The following is a 16,390-nucleotide window of genomic DNA, read 5'->3' on the forward strand; positions in this document are numbered from 1 at the left end:
CTTGGCACCAAACCTAGGTTCTCACATATCTGCAGCTGAGCCAGGCCCCCAGCTCTTTCCCCTAACTTATCTTTCAAATTTTAAAATATTTTCTTATTTATTTACATGTGTGGGTACGCACGTGCCTGTGTGTGCATGTGCCTGTTTGTGTGTGAATGTACTTGTTTGTGTGTGCGTGTCTGTGTGCATGTGTGTGTGAATGTGTGTGCATGCACCAGCAGTACACGTACCGTGATTGCATGGAGGCCAGAAGAGGGCCTTGGTGTCTCCTCTACAACTCTCTGCCTTTTCCTTTGAGGCAGGGTCTCTCCCTAAACATGGGTTAGCACCTTCTCAGCTAGGCTGGGAGCCAGCAAGCCCCAGTCATCCCCTGGTCCTGCCTCCTTTGGTGCTGGGCTTATAGACATGCACAGGAAGCCTGGCTGGTTGCATGGGTGCTGGAACCCATTTCAGGGCATGCACCCTGAACGGCTGAGCCATCTCTCCAGCTGTGTCTGGTTAATTTTAATGTGGGTTATTTAGTGCATGTAGAGTTAGGAGAATTTCTCTAGGACCTTATCATATATGAACTTGAAAAATGCAGGCCATCGTTTTGCTTTCTTCACTGAGTTCTTTGATAATAAAGGTTTTTAATTTGGAGAATTTCTGATTGTTTTTGTTTCCCTGTACTTGCAATATTATATCTAAGAAGCCATTGCTTGGCCCTGAATCATAAAAATGTACATTCCTAAAGACCGTTGACGTAGCTTAGCGACAGAGTAATTGCCTAGAGTGTTAGAGTCCTAAGGGATGCTCTGCTCGCATCTCCCTGGCAGTTAGTGCTTCTTTCTCTGGAGCCCCACCAGGCCACATCTCCCAGCAACAGGACTGAAAGCTTAGTTGAGCTAAGTCAAGCTCTACAAGCCGCAACCCTCCTGTACGTGTCTTTGTTCCAGGAAGAAGAGCTGCACTATCCATGTGCCCACCTCTTTCTGGCCCCTCGGGCATCCTTCCATTTCTCTGTACAGAGTCATACAACTGTAGCTATTAATGCATATAAGCAGCATAAGGTAGTGGTGCTTACTGCTACACTTCTACACTGGCACACGTTGCACATCGACCTCGCTCCTCTTTCCTCTCTTCCACTTTCCCCTTCTTCCCTGCCCTCCACTTCCTCTTCCTCCAGGATGTCCTCAGTGTTTTGTTTTGTTTTGTTTTGTTTTTTATTTCCACTTGTGAGAAAGTTAGATTATCCACTGAACAGGACATCCTCTTGTTCTGTGCATTTTCCTAAAAATGACAAGGCCTCGGTCCTGTTTACACTTGAGAAACACCCCACTGTGTGTGGCACTGATTTTCTCTCTCTGTCCATCAGCTGACTGTGCACCAATTACTCTTTTGCTGGTATTGACCAACCAATATCACCTCTCCTTTACAGCCCTCAGGACTTAGGCTTGGCGATAAAGGTAGGAAAGGAGTTGGTACTGGAGGAAAGCGCTCATTCCCAACAGAGGACAACCCTTCCCTTCCCCGGTGTGTCAGCAAGGAATGGCCATTGTTCCTGCAGAGAGCTCCAGGGCCTCTCTCCCCCATGTCTTGTGCCCCTGAACCGTTCATTGTCTTGCTTCCTTCTCCTGCGTGGTAAGGCACAAAGCAGTATGCTATGAACTGCTAGCCTTTGCCTGGCTTTGGTCTTTGCTAATCCACATTCCAAGCTGCTCCTTGGGATAGAGTAGCCAGGGGCAACGTTCTAGAGCATCCATTTAAGAAAGAGCATCTTGAACTGAGGAGGTGGCTGGATGGATAAAGTGCTGCTGGCACAAGTCTGAGGGCTGGAATTTGGATCCCCTCACTGACATAAATGCTGGGTAGGATGTAAATGCTCAGGAAGTGGAGACAAGGGAATCCACAGGGCAAGCTTGGTAGCTTAACTAGCAGGATCGACAAGCTCTGGGTTCAATTAGAAGACCTTGCCTCAGGAATAAGGTGGAAAATGGTTGAGGAAGGTATCTGACATCAGTCTCCAGCCTACATACACATGCACATGTGCATGCACAGAACATACAGAGACATACATACATGCATAGTCACATGCATACATGCATGCATACACACGTTATATGTGCACACACATGCACATATGCATATACAGAAGACACACACATACATGCACAGTCACATAATACACACATGCATGTATACACATGCATGCACACATGCATACATACACACATCTACACATATGCATGTATGCAGAGAACATACACACATACACACACACTTTACCTTCTCCTCTGTTCCAAGGAAAAGCATAATGCTGACTGCATGGAAGATGTTTTATAATATTCTCCTCTAGGGCAAGTCACCTGCAGAGCTAAAGCCACAGAAGCAACACAGGCAGCAAAGCTCAGACTAAGTGGCCTGAAACCGCGGGAGAAGATCACGATTGTCCAGGCAAGACAGTGGGTCACGATAGAGACTAGTCATGGCAGGAAGAGAAGCCCCTCCTGAAAACTCATGGGACCCATCTCAAAGGCAGAAATATTTCCTCAAATAACCAAATACATCAGCTTCTTACTAGAAATGGTGCTTGTTCCACCAGATCCATGATGTCAAGGATGGAGCGGCTTTCAGTGTCAGTTGAAGAGTTTGGCTTTTGGTGAACATGTAACTCACTGAGCTTCTGAATATTCATCAAATCCTATATTCTGCTCCTGGGGATAGTGTTGGGCCTAGAGGCATATACCACCATGTCTGGCAAGTCATGTTCACCACCATGTCTGGCAAGTCGTGTTCACCACCATGTCTGGCAAGTCGTGTTCATAAACCTCTTTGTATTTTTGCTACAGTGATTGGTAAATGCACAGAAGAAGACAAATTTACATCTGTGTCTATCTGGGGTGGAAGCAACTGCTGAGAGGCTTTTGGGCTTCCTAACAAGAGAAATGAGCATCTTTAATAGTGTGTGAGAACCACAGAACCCCCGTGCTGCTACATAATACATTTATTTGGCAAAAGCTTAGACTTCTCTGCGTGAAGACATCAAGGAAAGGACAAAGAGGCCCTTAGCTGGAGCGAGTGTCCCCTCCAGGGCAGCAGGCAGCCTTCCGCCCAGACCAGTCAACCCCCAGCCCACACCAGCAGTGGATCACATTGAAACTAGACTTTCATCAGTGTTTCAAAAGGTTCTCTGAAAGAGAGGAATGAGATTGTTAGACACCAGTGTCCCTGGAAGAAATCCATATCCAAACAACAGTGCCCCAAGCTTCAGAAGAGCGAGAGAAATTCTCTGTAATATCAGGAGCTGCGCTTTTCAAAATCAGCTCTCTGAGCCAGCAAGAGGGCTCAGCCAATGAGAGACCAAAGTTGTATCCCAAGGACCCCGCAGATAGATAGGAGAGAGCAGCTCTTACAAGTTGCCCTCTGACCTTCACACATATATAATGTGGCATACATGAGTGTGCATATACACTAAATAAATAAACTTTAAAACAGATTGATTTACATCTGGATACAAGGTCTTCTAGGGTCTGGCTGAGAATAAAAGGAGCCTGTGATTGGATTCTTTGGACAAAGAAGGGACATATATATATGAGCTGGTGGGCAATGTGTGAGAAGCAAAGAAAGTGAATGACCACGATGGAAAAGATAAAAATAAAACAGTCAGTGCCTTGGTTTCTTGATTAATGGAACCTGGATTAAGAGATAGGAGGGTCCTTTGCTTTACCTGATTGTTTCGGTGGCTGGAATTTAGGTGACTGCAATTTCCTGCAACTTCTAAATGGTGGGTTGAGTAGTATCTGGGGAGCAGAGCTCAGGCATGCTCACACCCGCACCTCTCACCCCAACCCACTCACTCATTGTTCAAGCAGATGTTTCCACAGTAAGTCCAGCAGCACGTGTAATTTGGACTCACACACTTCCGCACCTTCGTGCACCTTTTCCCACAAAACCTTGTCGGAGGCTGTACCCAGCACTGGTCAATCTCTTCAAGGTCATCTGGAATGGAGATGCTAGAGGTTGGCAGTATCTACATACTCACAATGTGCAGCAGACACCCTTTCAAACTGAGCAAACCCCTCTGGACCTGAGATGCCCCACACCAGGAAGTATCTCTGCTGTCCGTGAAAATCCCTCCAGGTCTAACCAGTGTGTTCATGAGACAGCACCCTTGTATGACATACATTCCTTCTTCCCGCGTGTCACCAGGGCACTGTGGGGTTCTGGGTCCTGAAGATCGGACCTGAAGTATCTTCCCAATACACACCACCTGACCAAGTTCGTACTCATAAAAACCTTAGATTTCAGAGCCTACAACCTCATTGAGTTCTGATTCTAGACCCAATTTGCAGAATGGGAAAACTGAGCCAGAGACCATAGGAACCTCATGTCCAACTTTTCCATTTGCTATCAATAGCCACTAAAATATACGAAACCCCCCCCCCCGCCCTGATCCATACCTTCATTGTCCCGAAACATTTCTGCTCAGTCTCTCCCATGCTTCTACTACCTTAGCATCGATACCTGATTTCCTAAGAGGCCCTCGCTTGTTTTCTCCATCTTTTCAGGCTCTAAGTGCTCGCAAACACAAAATGGCCGTGGATGTGTCTGATATCACCATTGTGATATTCACTGGTGTCTCACCTAGCAAAATCACAGAGACTGGAAATATGGGTGCCAAGTCCTGCTTGGCCGTGCTTAAGGGACAGAGTGACGTGGTTCCTGCTCCTGGGACAGAGTCAGCAGGGCGTGGCTGCCACCGGTGCAATGGTTGCTCTGACTTTTATTTTTTTTTTTTGTAGTGTGTCTATATGTGTGTGGTGTATGCGTGTGAGCTTAGGCATGCATGTACCACGGCACATGTGTGGAGGCAGGGGATAACCTGTGAGTTACTTCTCTCCACGGTGCACTCTAGAGATTAATCCCAGGTGACTGGTTTCTGACCTTCTGGAAGCTGATTTTGAAAATTCAGCTCCGGCAGATGTGCCAGGGCAGAGCGCTCCCATTTCTGTGCTATTGCTGCCATGGTTACCCTTGAGGCTTCCGAGAACATGCAGAAACACCAGGATCCCATGGGCAGATACAGTGAGGACGATGATCCAAGGCTTCATGGTAGACTGTGCGTTCACAGGAAGACAAATCCTCACCCACTGCTGTAAGGAGCAGAAAAGAAAGGAAGGCAAACTGGGTAAGGAGAAGGACACACCAGTGAGCGTGAGTACTCCTTGTCCTTCCTGTCCCTCCCCTGGTCCCCTACATGTTTAGCATCCTCACCTGCCATCTTTTCCCCTCAAGCTGCTTCCTGTCTCACAAGACACGCCCCTTCCTTTGTGAAATGACTTATTTTTAGAAGACATTTCTTACTCTGAGAAGAAAACAAATCCTTAGACTATATGATTTTTAAAATACAAAGAGGAAACAGAGGCATATCAATAATTCCTCTATCTGATAACCACCAACCAGTATATGTGTATTCTTTTACTTGTTCTCATCATTTTATGAAATTGGAAAATCAGGCATCCCGATATTTCACTTAGAAACATATGTCACATGTTAAGGCTCAATAATGTGTGTGTGTAGGGGCTACAAAAGCAGAAGTAGTTTTTGGTTTTTGATTTTTTAAAAAATATACCACTACACAGCGTTTCAGTCACTTCTGCGTGTGTTCCCTGGGGATGCCACCATGTTAGCTAAAGCGACAGGTCCTTACACTCTGCCCCACCTTCTGTTTGTTTCCGTTTTTTGTTTTCTAAAGATGCCATTGTGCACTGTTAAGTTTACACACTCTAACGCTCTGCGCTACCATTTCTTTCTTGTTCAGTTAGCATCTTGGTGTCTTGCTAATGAGCATGCGCCGCTCTGGGTAATGTGTAGAAGGTAGACCTGGTTGAGCTCCTGTCCTCACGATTGGACAGAAATAGTGATGTATTACCACCCATCTCAGAGTGTTCGTCAGACACACAAGACTGTTTGAATTCATTGGATCAAAGGCAAGTGTCACATTTCAGTGATTTCAGAATTCAGTAGCCATGTGTAAGTTAGAGCCACTTCACAGACAGCTCATGGGACACATCCATAGTTATAAAAAACTTTTACTGACCAATGCTTATCGACCTGCGTCTACCAAAAGGTCTCTTCAGGAAAGCAAGTGTAATGCCAGAGATCGTTAAAGGTGAAGTCTCAGGGCTGAAGATGAAGGATGACCAGAGGTTAAGGGCACACACTTCTCTTTCAGAAGACCTTAGTTCAATTCCCAGCATCCATGGGAAGTGGTTCACAGCCTCCTGTAACTCTGGCTCCAGGAGGTCTGCCGCCCTCTTCTGGTTTGAGGGCACCTGACTTCATATGCATGAGCCCCGCCCTATACTCATATACACTTAATCAGAAAATAAAACAAAAATCTTTGGAGGAATAAAAGTAAAATTACCCCAGACCTGTATACACACACATATATACACACTCATGTACACACACACACACTCATGTACACACACATATACACACTCATGCACACACACAGAAGTTATAAACAATCATGTTGGTCAGCTTCTACTCTTTGCCAGCGTATGTGTGGGCGTTTTACCTGCATATATGTCTGATACTTGCAGAAGCTGAAAGACAGTGATCTTACTTAACACCTTGGCCCCCTGAAAGGTTCTCTGGATCCTGGTGACACCCAATGCCCTCCCGTTGCACACTGCTGGTATTCTTAACCATCCCAGAGAAGGGGAGCAAGGACACCCCCAACCTATATCACAGGGATGATGCTGATACAATTCCAGGCAACAAATCACCTAAGCCAGCCATAAAACTCATGCTTCGCACTCCCGTGTCTACAGGTGACAGCAGACTGACAGCTCTTTTGTCCAGATTTGGAACGGAGCACAAAAGAACAAAAAAACAGAGTTAGGGTTGACTTTTGTGGTAGCAGAGTTTTGGGCTCAGTTCAGGGGCTACGTGTCGGCTCACAGACTATTTCTTTGGCACTCTCTCAAGTGAAAGCACTGGGCTGTGTTGATGTGGATGGCACCTCTGTGTGGGCTGGGGACATTGTGTATCTTCCACAGCTTTATCTCTGATCCAGAACTCCTCAGCCACAGGGTACAGAGTCTTTCTGAAGCGTCCGAGCTCACCGACAGGAAGGGAGTCAAAGGCACCTGTCTCTGTTGGTAGTGATGTTTTTGAGAAGTGGTCTCACCATGTAGCCCAGGTTTGCCTGGAACTCATGACAATCCTCTTGCCTCAGCCTCCTGCATGTTAGAACTACAGAATCATATTCAGCTTTGTGTCATGCATGATCTTTGACTTCGCATCCTGCTCAGTGTTGGTTCTCCTTTGATGGGCCAAGTACAAGCTAACACAAATGCCCTCTAGGTTTCACAGAGGTAATTAAAGAAACTGGATAGGGAAGGTGTTTATAAAAGCTAAATGGCCCTCTAGCAAACAATGAAGGAAACAGGGATCAACCCTACAGTTGGGATCTTGCCACAGAATCGTTGCTTGGTGGATGGAGAAATGTGTTCACCAAATACCTGAGAGAAGCACAGTAGGAGCCGGAGAGGTGACACAGGGGTAAGAGAGATTGCTGGGCAAGTGTGGGACCTGAGTTCAGATTCCAGCACTTACATTTAAAAAAAAAAAAACACCCTAGCAGTGCCACATAGACCTGTAGCCCCAGTGTTAAAGGCAGATGGGAGAAGGGAGCATTAGCCACATAGGCAGGATGAAAAATGGCAATCTCCAAGTTCAGTGAAAGACTCTATCTCAAGGGGATGAGGTAGGGAGTGACAGAGAAGGGTACCCAATGTCCTCTTCTGTTACACACACACACACACACACACACACACACGAAGAGGCCTAGCACTCTCAAAGAGCAGACTCCTCTCAAACTTGGCCCTACAGGATTACAGGGGTGTGTGTGTGTGTGTGTGTGTGTGTGTGTGTGAACACTGGTGCTCTGCACAGTATGTGCTAAGACTGCACACACTTGGCCGAGGAGGACGAACCGTACAAAGACAGAGCTCGGGGTTTGGAAGCCCCAGTATGACAGTGTGGGAACACACTGAGGGGAAACTGACGAGGAGGAAAATGGTACCTGCTGTGGTTTGTAGTCTGTTCCCCAAAGGTTCCTGTGCTGGAGTCGTGGTCCCCAGAGTAACAATAGTAAGAGGGATATAACCTTTAAGAGGTGGGGCCAAGCCGGAGATACGTAGGTCCTCTGGTATGCAGAGATGGGGGTGTGGGGCATGAAGGTGGACATATTGGGGGCTGAGAATTCAGAGGCAGTGGGTGGAGAAGGTTGTGAACGGATAGGATCAATACACATTATACACAGGTATGAGGTTGTCAGAGGATAAAGAAAAGATATTTTTAAAAGCCAGGAACAAAATTTCAGAGTCTTTACGGTGCTGCAGACGGATCTGGGTGTGCAGACTGTAACCACCTCCTGGGCGCTCCTCAGTCCCTGCTCATCCCTTCCTTGTCTGCTGCCCACAGCCCCACCTTGCTCAGCCTTGAGCATCTTGCAGAACAGCGTGAATTAGGACAGATACATGACGATGTGTGTGTGACATAAGTGAAAGCATCGACGGAAAGGCATATTGGGAGACCGTTACAGGATTAAATAAAAAGGGCAGAAGATGGGTCACAAAATGTCTGAGCCAAAACGTGACTCTATGTGGCGTGCCCGGGGAAACTGAGATAACAGCGAACCAGGATTGAGGCTGGAAAGGTGGTTCAGTGGTAATGAGCACCTGCTATTCTCTCAGAGGACGGGGGTTCAGTTCCCAGCTGTGGATAATGTTAGTTCCAGGGGATCTGATGTCCTGGTGTCACATGTGGCGAGCTCGCGCGCACACACACACACACACACACACACACACACACAGAGTAAATCTTTTTTAAAATGAGGCTATTTTATGGACACTAGAGGTAGACATCAGAGTTCCTCACCAACCCTAAGACTCACAGCTTCAGCTCCAGACAGCCCGGCAGGACCCTGAGAGCCTTCTGTTTCTACCAACAATCCCGGCTCTGGTCCACAGACATTTGCCTCCAGGTCAGCTTTACCTACAAACACTTTACTCAATAATCCATCTCCTGAGCCCTAAACTATATATTTCATGAGGAAATTATGTTAGTGCGAAGAGGGGGCTGAAAGAGATCTCGTTTATGAAAAAAAAAAAAAAAAAAAAAAAAAAAAAAAAAAAAATGGGCAAGGGGCAAGAAAAGGGGAAGAAACAGGACGGCTACTGCTCTGCCCGGATTTAGCCAGCAGAGGCAGCAGAGAGGCCCCGTCCTGCTGTAGGGAAGTCTGCCATCCAGACTAGGTCTGAGCTCACCGCCTGGGTCACAGTTATGCTGTCCAGGACTCTGCTGCTCTTCCTTGGTGTGCTGTTGCTGCTTTCCCAAGCTGACGGAGGGGTCCAGCGAAGGCAGAGATATGAAGGTAGGTGATTGGATGAGTAGGGTTTGTGGGTAGCTGGCAAGGAGCAACTGAGAACAGGCCCAGAAGGGATACGACTGCTCCCCAGTACTGTCCTGGCTCTGGGTGACCACAGCCCCTCAGCTATGGTTCCGGACACAGTGATAAGGTGCACAGTGAACGTGCGATTCTCACCCTTTGTTCCAAAGATTCAGAAACAAATGGTGATGGAAGGGGCCCCATGGCTGAAAATCCAGGGGGCAAACTTGCGTACTTGGGAGGGCTTAAACTCTCAGAGGTGTTCAGCGGGGAAGAGGGGTGTAGAAATGGGTATAGGTGCAGAAACCAAAACATTGATCATGAAAGAGGTAGGGATGGAGTTGCCACCTGGGGTGGGGGGGTGGGGGTGGGTAAAAAGTAAATGATGAAGGGGACAGAACACTTCACTAGACAGCAAGACAGCAGAGGAAACAGAGAGGCTGGAGGCCGATTTGTTAGCCTCATGGACCCTGAGAATTCTGAGGAGCTGAAAGGGTTCGAGAACTACCTCCGGTTTCTATGAGCCGGGTAAGAATACACATTTCACAGAGATGGCGCCACTGCGGCTCTGTCTACTAGGAGAGATTGGTCGTGGGTGTAGGTATGAGGAAGAGGAAGAGGAAGAGGGGACCCAGACACTAATAGCTATAGGGAGGTGGTGAGATTATCACGGGCCATGAGATTTAAAACACAACTGATCAGCAGGACTAAGCACAAACAGAAAAGTTGCCTGGGAAAATGCAGGCACAGCGGGAGTGTTCAGCACACTGCTGGAACTTTAAGCTCAAGAGGGATTCTCTCCAGGCAGCCACTCCACTCACCTACGTGATCTTCCCCCTTTTTGTAGCACCAGTTCGCACGGAGATCAAGGAGTGTGAGGGGAAGCCCAAACGGTATCTGTGCAGCCGCCATTGTGAAGCCCACCAAGACTGCCAAGCAAATAACATCTGCTGCTCCGCTGCATGTGGCAATGTTTGCGTGAACCTGTTGGATAAAGACATATGGGAGATGCCTGTCACCCCTCCCTCTGACTATGTCTACCCAGAGAGTGGGTCCCAGTCCAGCTTTGAAGGAGATATGATTCTGCCTGGAACTGCTGTTACTAAATAAACAAGCACCTGCCTCCTTCACGTACACTGTTAATAATCACTGATGACCGCTGTGCTCCTCTCGGGTCCAGGTCCCACCCCCATCCCTTGTTGGTAATTTGTCTCTAGTTTATCCTGTTGTCTTGTGCACCCACTCCAATTCCAGGAGGCTCCAGCACACCAAACCAGCTCTACCACAACAAATATCTCCTGTGCAGCATGCCACAGGGCTAAAGAGAACATTCCTTGCCTTGGGTTCACAAAAACCTTTAAGCATCATACAGGCAGAGAATTAAAAGAAAAATCTGAGGTAGAGGGTGGGAGTCCCCCGCCCCCCACCAAAGATGGCTTCCTCTCCTTAGCCCTGGTCATCCCCCAGCTGCTCTTGGGGTTCTCCAGCTAAGATTCATTTACAGTGAAAATAGTCAATCCAGGGAAGTCAGGCAATATGACTAGGCCCTAGGAGAGAGTGAGAGGGTCTCCTGTGATCAGGGGAGGGTATTTCCTCTGGACTCTTTTTTGTTTTTAAAGATTCATTTATTTATTATATGTAAGTATACTGTAGCTGTCTTCAGACACTCCAGAAGAGGGCATCAGATTTTGTTACGGATGGTTGTGAGCCACCATGTGGTTGCTGAGATTTGAACTCGGAACCTTTGGAAGAGCTGTCGGCACTCTTAACCACTGAGCCATCTCATCAGCCCTCCTCTGGACTCTTTTTGCTCACTTTTTCTTCACATGCCAAATCTCTTCTTGTTTATCACTGAAGGATATGGGTATTCCGGTGTTGGAGCCTGAGTTGGGATCTGAGACTCCGGTGACTTCATTAACTGGATGTCCCCTACAACCCCAAGCCACTGCTCTTGTTGACTCTTCTTTTGATCCACAGGCATAGCAGAAAGAGAGGAAGCCAGTGGTTGGTGTTGACATGGCAGAAAATGTTTTGGCACAAGGTAGCTATATGATTTGCCCATATGCTACAGGTAGTAGACTTTAATCACAAGGTGTACTAATTCCCTCCCAGTCTGGGGATTCACCCCCCACCCCAGATGATCCTGGTGCTAAGTTTAAGATTCAGCCATCTGTGGCTGTATTAATTAGCAGACATAAGGCAGCTAACCTAGAAAGGATATGCTCACAAACACTGGTTGGAATTCAAGACTGGGAGGTGGCTGCACTGGTTTGTGACACTTGACAAGATTGAAGCATTATAACAGGAGAATACGTCAGGAACCAGGAAGGGGAGAGAGGGAAGAGAGGGAGGGACTGAGGGTGGGAGAGAGGGGTGGGGAGAGAGCGTGATCCACAGTCACTTTCAGGGGTAAGACCATAGAGCCTAGGAACCTCTCCCTGGAATCTAGCAATAAATGTTTCTGGAACTTTCCAATAGCACCGAGCCACATGGACCCTTGTAGGATGTGTTCGTCACTCCAGCAGTGACCACTTGGGACAAGGCATCAAATATGAAGAGAGTTTGGGTAATCAGGTCATACCTAGAGGCAACGTCCAGTGATTTTTTTTCTGGGTCATTTAATGAAGGACACAGCAAAAGAGGAAACCTTATGTGTCAAACCAGAGCCTCTGGTCTAACCTCATAAGCATCACAGGGCTCTGGGGCTTCACTTTCATTCTGAATTTCAACAAGGGGGATCTAGGAAAAGATCATGATCAAGCAACATGGATGCTGGAGGCAGGCAGGCAGTGAGAGTGTGCTCTCTTGGATGGCTTGAATTATTATGTTAGGCTGCTTGAACCAGATGCCTGATGGGAACCACTGAAGAGAGAGGGAAGACATTCTGGCCAGCAGTTTCAGTGATGCTGCTCGTGGTGGGGAGGATACAGTGAAAGCAATTACATCACAGTGCCAGGGAAGCCAACAAATGTACTCTAAGAAGGGACCGAGCAAGACATAGCTCTAAGTGCATGCCTCACTCCCAGTGACCCACTTCAGCACCATCCCAATAAACCAATATATCATTTAAATCAAGGGTTGGAGCCACTCATTAAACCAGAGACCTCGTGACCTAGCTCTGTCTGGAACTAGCATCAAAAAATATCCCTGGAAATTTGCTTTCTTAATAAATCTCTTGGTCATTTGTCAAGGCAATCAGTTTGACAGTTGAGATCAACCATCATGGGGAGGTGAGAAGACTCCTGTGGTCAAGGCCTGACGACTCAAATTTGATCTCCGCATCCCAAAGCTGGTTGAGCATTTCTTTTTCTCAGAAAATCATGTTGATTTGTCCATGTTAATTTGTTGCTTGACAATGTCATACACGTAATGATATATACTGTCTCATTCTCCCGCCCCCACCCTCTTCATCTTCTCTTATTTCCCTCCCCCACTCCACCCTCTACATCTTCTCTTTTTTTTTTAATGTGGTGTGAACCTCTTTTTTTAAAAAGGTTTATTTATTTATTATATGTAAGTACATTGTAGCTGTCTTCAGACACCCCAGAAGAAATTCAGTTATCATTACAGATGGTTGTGAGCCACCATGTGGTTGCTGGGATTTGAACTCAGGGCCTTCGGAAGAGCAGTCAGTGCTCTTAACCACTGAGCCATCTCTCCAACCCTCTACATCTTCTCTTATTTCCCTCCCCGCACCCTCTACATCTTCTATTTCCCTCCTCCCCCCACCCTGTGCATCCTCTCCTATTCCCCACACACACTCCACCCTCTACATCTTCTCCTACTTCCCTCCGCTCCCCATCATATTCTTACCTGTCACCAAGTCACCTCCCACCTCCATGACATTTGTTTTATGATCCACTAAATACCATGGGTGTCGTGCGGGCATGCATGTAGAGCTACCTACTGCACTTTGATAATTTTATTTGTTTTCAGTACATCCCGACAACAGTTCCCTCTCTCCCATTCCTCCTATGCCCCCACCACATTTTACTTTAAGTATGTGTACTATAGGATGTTGTGAGCCACCCCGTGTGAGTGCTAGAAACCAAATTTGGGTCCCCTGCAAGAGCAGTACATGCTCTTAATGGTGAGCCCTCTCTCCAGCCCCTGCGTGCTGCACTTTTTATTGCGATGGCGAATTTTAGCTCAACTTGACACAAGCTAGAGTTACTGGAAAGGGGGAGATCTTGACTGGAAAAATGCTCCCATAAGATCTGGCTGTAAGGGCTGGTGAGATGGCTCAGTGGTTAAGAGCACCGACTGCTCTTCGGAAGGTCCTGAGTTCAAATCCCAGCAACCACATGGTGGCTCACAGCCATCTGTAGTGAGGTCTGATGCCCTTTTCTGGTGTGTCTGAAGACAGCTACAGTGTACTTACATACTATAATAAATTTTAAAAAAAAGTATCCTGAAAAAAAAAATCTGGCTGTAAGGCATTTTCTTAACTGGGGGAGGACCCAGCCCATTGTAGGTGGGTCCATCCCTGGGCTGGTGGTCCTGGGTTCCATAAGAAAGCAGGTTGAACAAGCCAGGAGAAGCAAGCCAGTAAGCAGCACCCCTCCATGGCCTCTGCATCAGCTTCTGCCTTCAGGTTCCTGCCCTGCTTGAGTTCCTGTCCTGACTTCCACTGATGATAAGCTGTGCTGTGGGAATGTAAGCCAAATTAACCCTTTCCTCCCCCATTGCTCTTTCAGTTAAGGTGAGTCACCCCAGCAACAGGAACTCGAACTATAAGACATTTATCAAAGTTTTGTTTCATTTCTGAAATATGATCATATAAGTTTGGTCCCAGGAGACATTTATAGATCTCCATGTATGGCCTGTGTCACCCTCATGACGAATGATCTTTTATCCATGTGAGACTTGTTTTTTTTAGTGTTTTGCACCTACTCAAGGCAGGGTGGGGTAGGCTCAGATTCAGCCTGGCTGCAACCTAGAAGCATTCAAATTTAGCCCAAAATCATAGGTATCAGCTTGTAGCTCTGTCCCCTGGTGCTGACCCAATGACTGCACACTCAGATACAGATCTAAACCCACCTGGATACTGGGATCTTTGGAGCCATTCTGGAACTAAGATACATAAGTGTAGTTGTGCAGTCTAGCTTCAGCTGAAGTTTAGAGCCAGGTTTGGGACTTGAGTCTGCTGGAATCTGGGATTATATGGCTTGGAAGCTATGTGTGTGCAGGTGCCCGACTGGTATTTAAGGCCAGGGCCACTGACTCTTCATAAGATATGCCTGAAACCTACAGCCAGAGGAAGGACCTTAGAACTGGGTGGGCCTGCATCCTTTAATCTGTGGAGGCAAGCCTAGACAGTGGAGCCAGAGGCGCTATCCTGGTACATAGGGGTGTGATGGTCAGCCTCATGCTGGTGTGGGTCTTATGCCTAGGGGAAAAAATATGCTATTGACAGTGGTCTAAAACCTAAAGTTTAGAGGCCAGCTTAGCCATATAAAGGACTGAGGGCTAGCCTAACACAAGCCTGAAGCTAGGGACCTTTGGGATTAGCCTGGTCCTACAGCAAGCCCAATGAGAGTCATCCAGGGTGTCCTGGATCCTTGAGATACGGTATCTCTCTGGTGTCCAGTCTCAGTCTGAAGTTGCTGGCCTTGAGGCGAAGGGTCTAACATAGCATGCTGGGAGACTAAAAACAGAACCTTGTATCCATAAAGCCTGGATCCACAGGCCCATGCAGCTCAGCCTGGTCCTGAGAGCCATCTGGGACTGTTGCCATGGGAGATAACTAGCATGGAGAGAAGTCTTCCGCCTTGGATGAAGGCTTCCTTGTAAATGTCCCCCCCCCCCCCCCATAGTTAGAAACCTGGCTCCTGCCATCTGCCAGCAACTCATGCATCTACTGTTTAATGCAACATAAAGAGTTACTAAAAAAAATGTATGATGGCTGGAGAGATGGCTCAGTGGTTAAGAACGCTGACTGTTCTTCCAGAGGTCCTGAGTTCAATTCTCAGCAACCACATGGAGGCTCAAAAGCATCTGTAATGGTAACCTGGTGCCCTCTTCTGGTGTGTCTGAAGAGAGCTACAGTATACTCACATATTATAAACAAATAATTCTTAAAAAAAAAAATAAAAGGGGTCATTTGACAACTTCTCACATTGAAATGGTACCTGAGAAAGCTCATAAGAATAAATTCTAAGCCACATAAGGTGAAAATCCCTACAATGAGGAATTGTTTAAAAAAAAAAAAAGTACCATTAAGAAAGAGCAGGAGAGGAACCTGGTACCTGGTGTGGTGGCACACTTATCCTAGCACTTGGGAGGCAGAGAAAGGTGGATCACTGTGAGCTCAAGGCCAGCCTGGTCTATGCAATGAGGTCCAGGACAGCCAAGGCTGTGTAGAAAGACCCTGTCTTAAAAAAAAAAACAAGCATGGGGTGCACCTAGGCCCTCTGCACATATGTAACATGTGGTGATGGTGGTTTGCCTTCCATAGACTCATGCGTTTGAATGCTTGGCCCATGGGAGTGGCACTATTAGAAGGTGTGGCCTTGTTGGAGTGGGTGTGGCTCTGTTGGATGAAGGGTGTCACTGTAGGGGTGGACCTTGAGGTCTCTGTGCTCAAGCTCCACCCAGTGTGGAATCAGAGTCTCCAATGGCTGCCTGCAGAAGAGAGTCTCTTCCTGGCTTTGGATCAAGATGTAGACCCCCAACTCCTCCAGCACCATGTCTGCCTGGATGCCACCATGATGATAATGGACTGGACCTCTGAACCTGTAAACCAGCCCCAATTAAATGTTGTCCTTTATAAGAGTGAGTTGCCTTGACCGTGGTGTCTCTTCAGAGCAATAAAACCAAAACTAAGAAGTTGTGCAGCTGGGGTCTTCATGTAAGACTCTTTTTTTTTTTAATTTTTAATATTTTTATTACATATTTTCCTCAATTACATTTCCAATGCTATCCCAAAAGTCCCCCATAGCGCCCTCC

At 47.0% G+C, this 16,390-nt stretch overlaps 1 protein-coding gene and 1 pseudogene across 2 annotated transcripts; one reads left to right on the top strand and one right to left on the bottom strand.

Moving 5' to 3' along the window:
* Nucleotides 1-2,965: 2,965 nt before the first annotated feature.
* Nucleotides 2,966-8,152, bottom strand: Wfdc9 (WAP four-disulfide core domain 9). Its single transcript, XM_021177734.1, has 4 exons — nucleotides 8,075-8,152; nucleotides 5,012-5,132; nucleotides 3,837-3,978; nucleotides 2,966-3,169 (listed from the first exon to the last, which is right to left on the bottom strand). The coding sequence occupies exons 2-4, from the start codon at nucleotides 5,088-5,090 to the stop codon at nucleotides 3,139-3,141; spliced, it is 252 nt and encodes an 83-aa protein (XP_021033393.1). The 5' UTR covers nucleotides 5,091-5,132; nucleotides 8,075-8,152; the 3' UTR covers nucleotides 2,966-3,138.
* Nucleotides 8,153-9,189: 1,037 nt separating this feature from the next.
* On the top strand, nucleotides 9,190-10,572 carry LOC110290314 (annotated as a pseudogene). Its single transcript, XR_002377416.1, has 2 exons — nucleotides 9,190-9,427; nucleotides 10,290-10,572. The product of XR_002377416.1 is annotated as an uncharacterized LOC110290314 (transcript).
* Nucleotides 10,573-16,390: the final 5,818 nt, after the last annotated feature.

The sequence above is a fragment of the Mus caroli genome, chromosome 2 (assembly GCF_900094665.2).
Source record: "Mus caroli chromosome 2, CAROLI_EIJ_v1.1, whole genome shotgun sequence".
Classification (NCBI taxonomy): Eukaryota; Metazoa; Chordata; class Mammalia; order Rodentia; family Muridae; genus Mus; species Mus caroli.

Bases quoted from the DNA above. Each gene is read 5' to 3' on its own strand.
- Wfdc9 (XM_021177734.1), bottom strand. From the start codon at position 5,090: ATGAAGCCTTGGATCATCGTCCTCACTGTATCTGCCCATGGGATCCTG. The intron at 3,979-5,011 runs GTAACCATGGCA...TCTCCATTCCAG, and splicing joins TGTTCTCGGAAGCCTCAAGG to ATGACCTTGAAGAGATTGAC. The intron at 3,170-3,836 runs GTGAGTGGGTTG...CCTCTCTTTCAG, and splicing joins AACATCTGCTTGAACAATGA to AGAACCTTTTGAAACACTGA.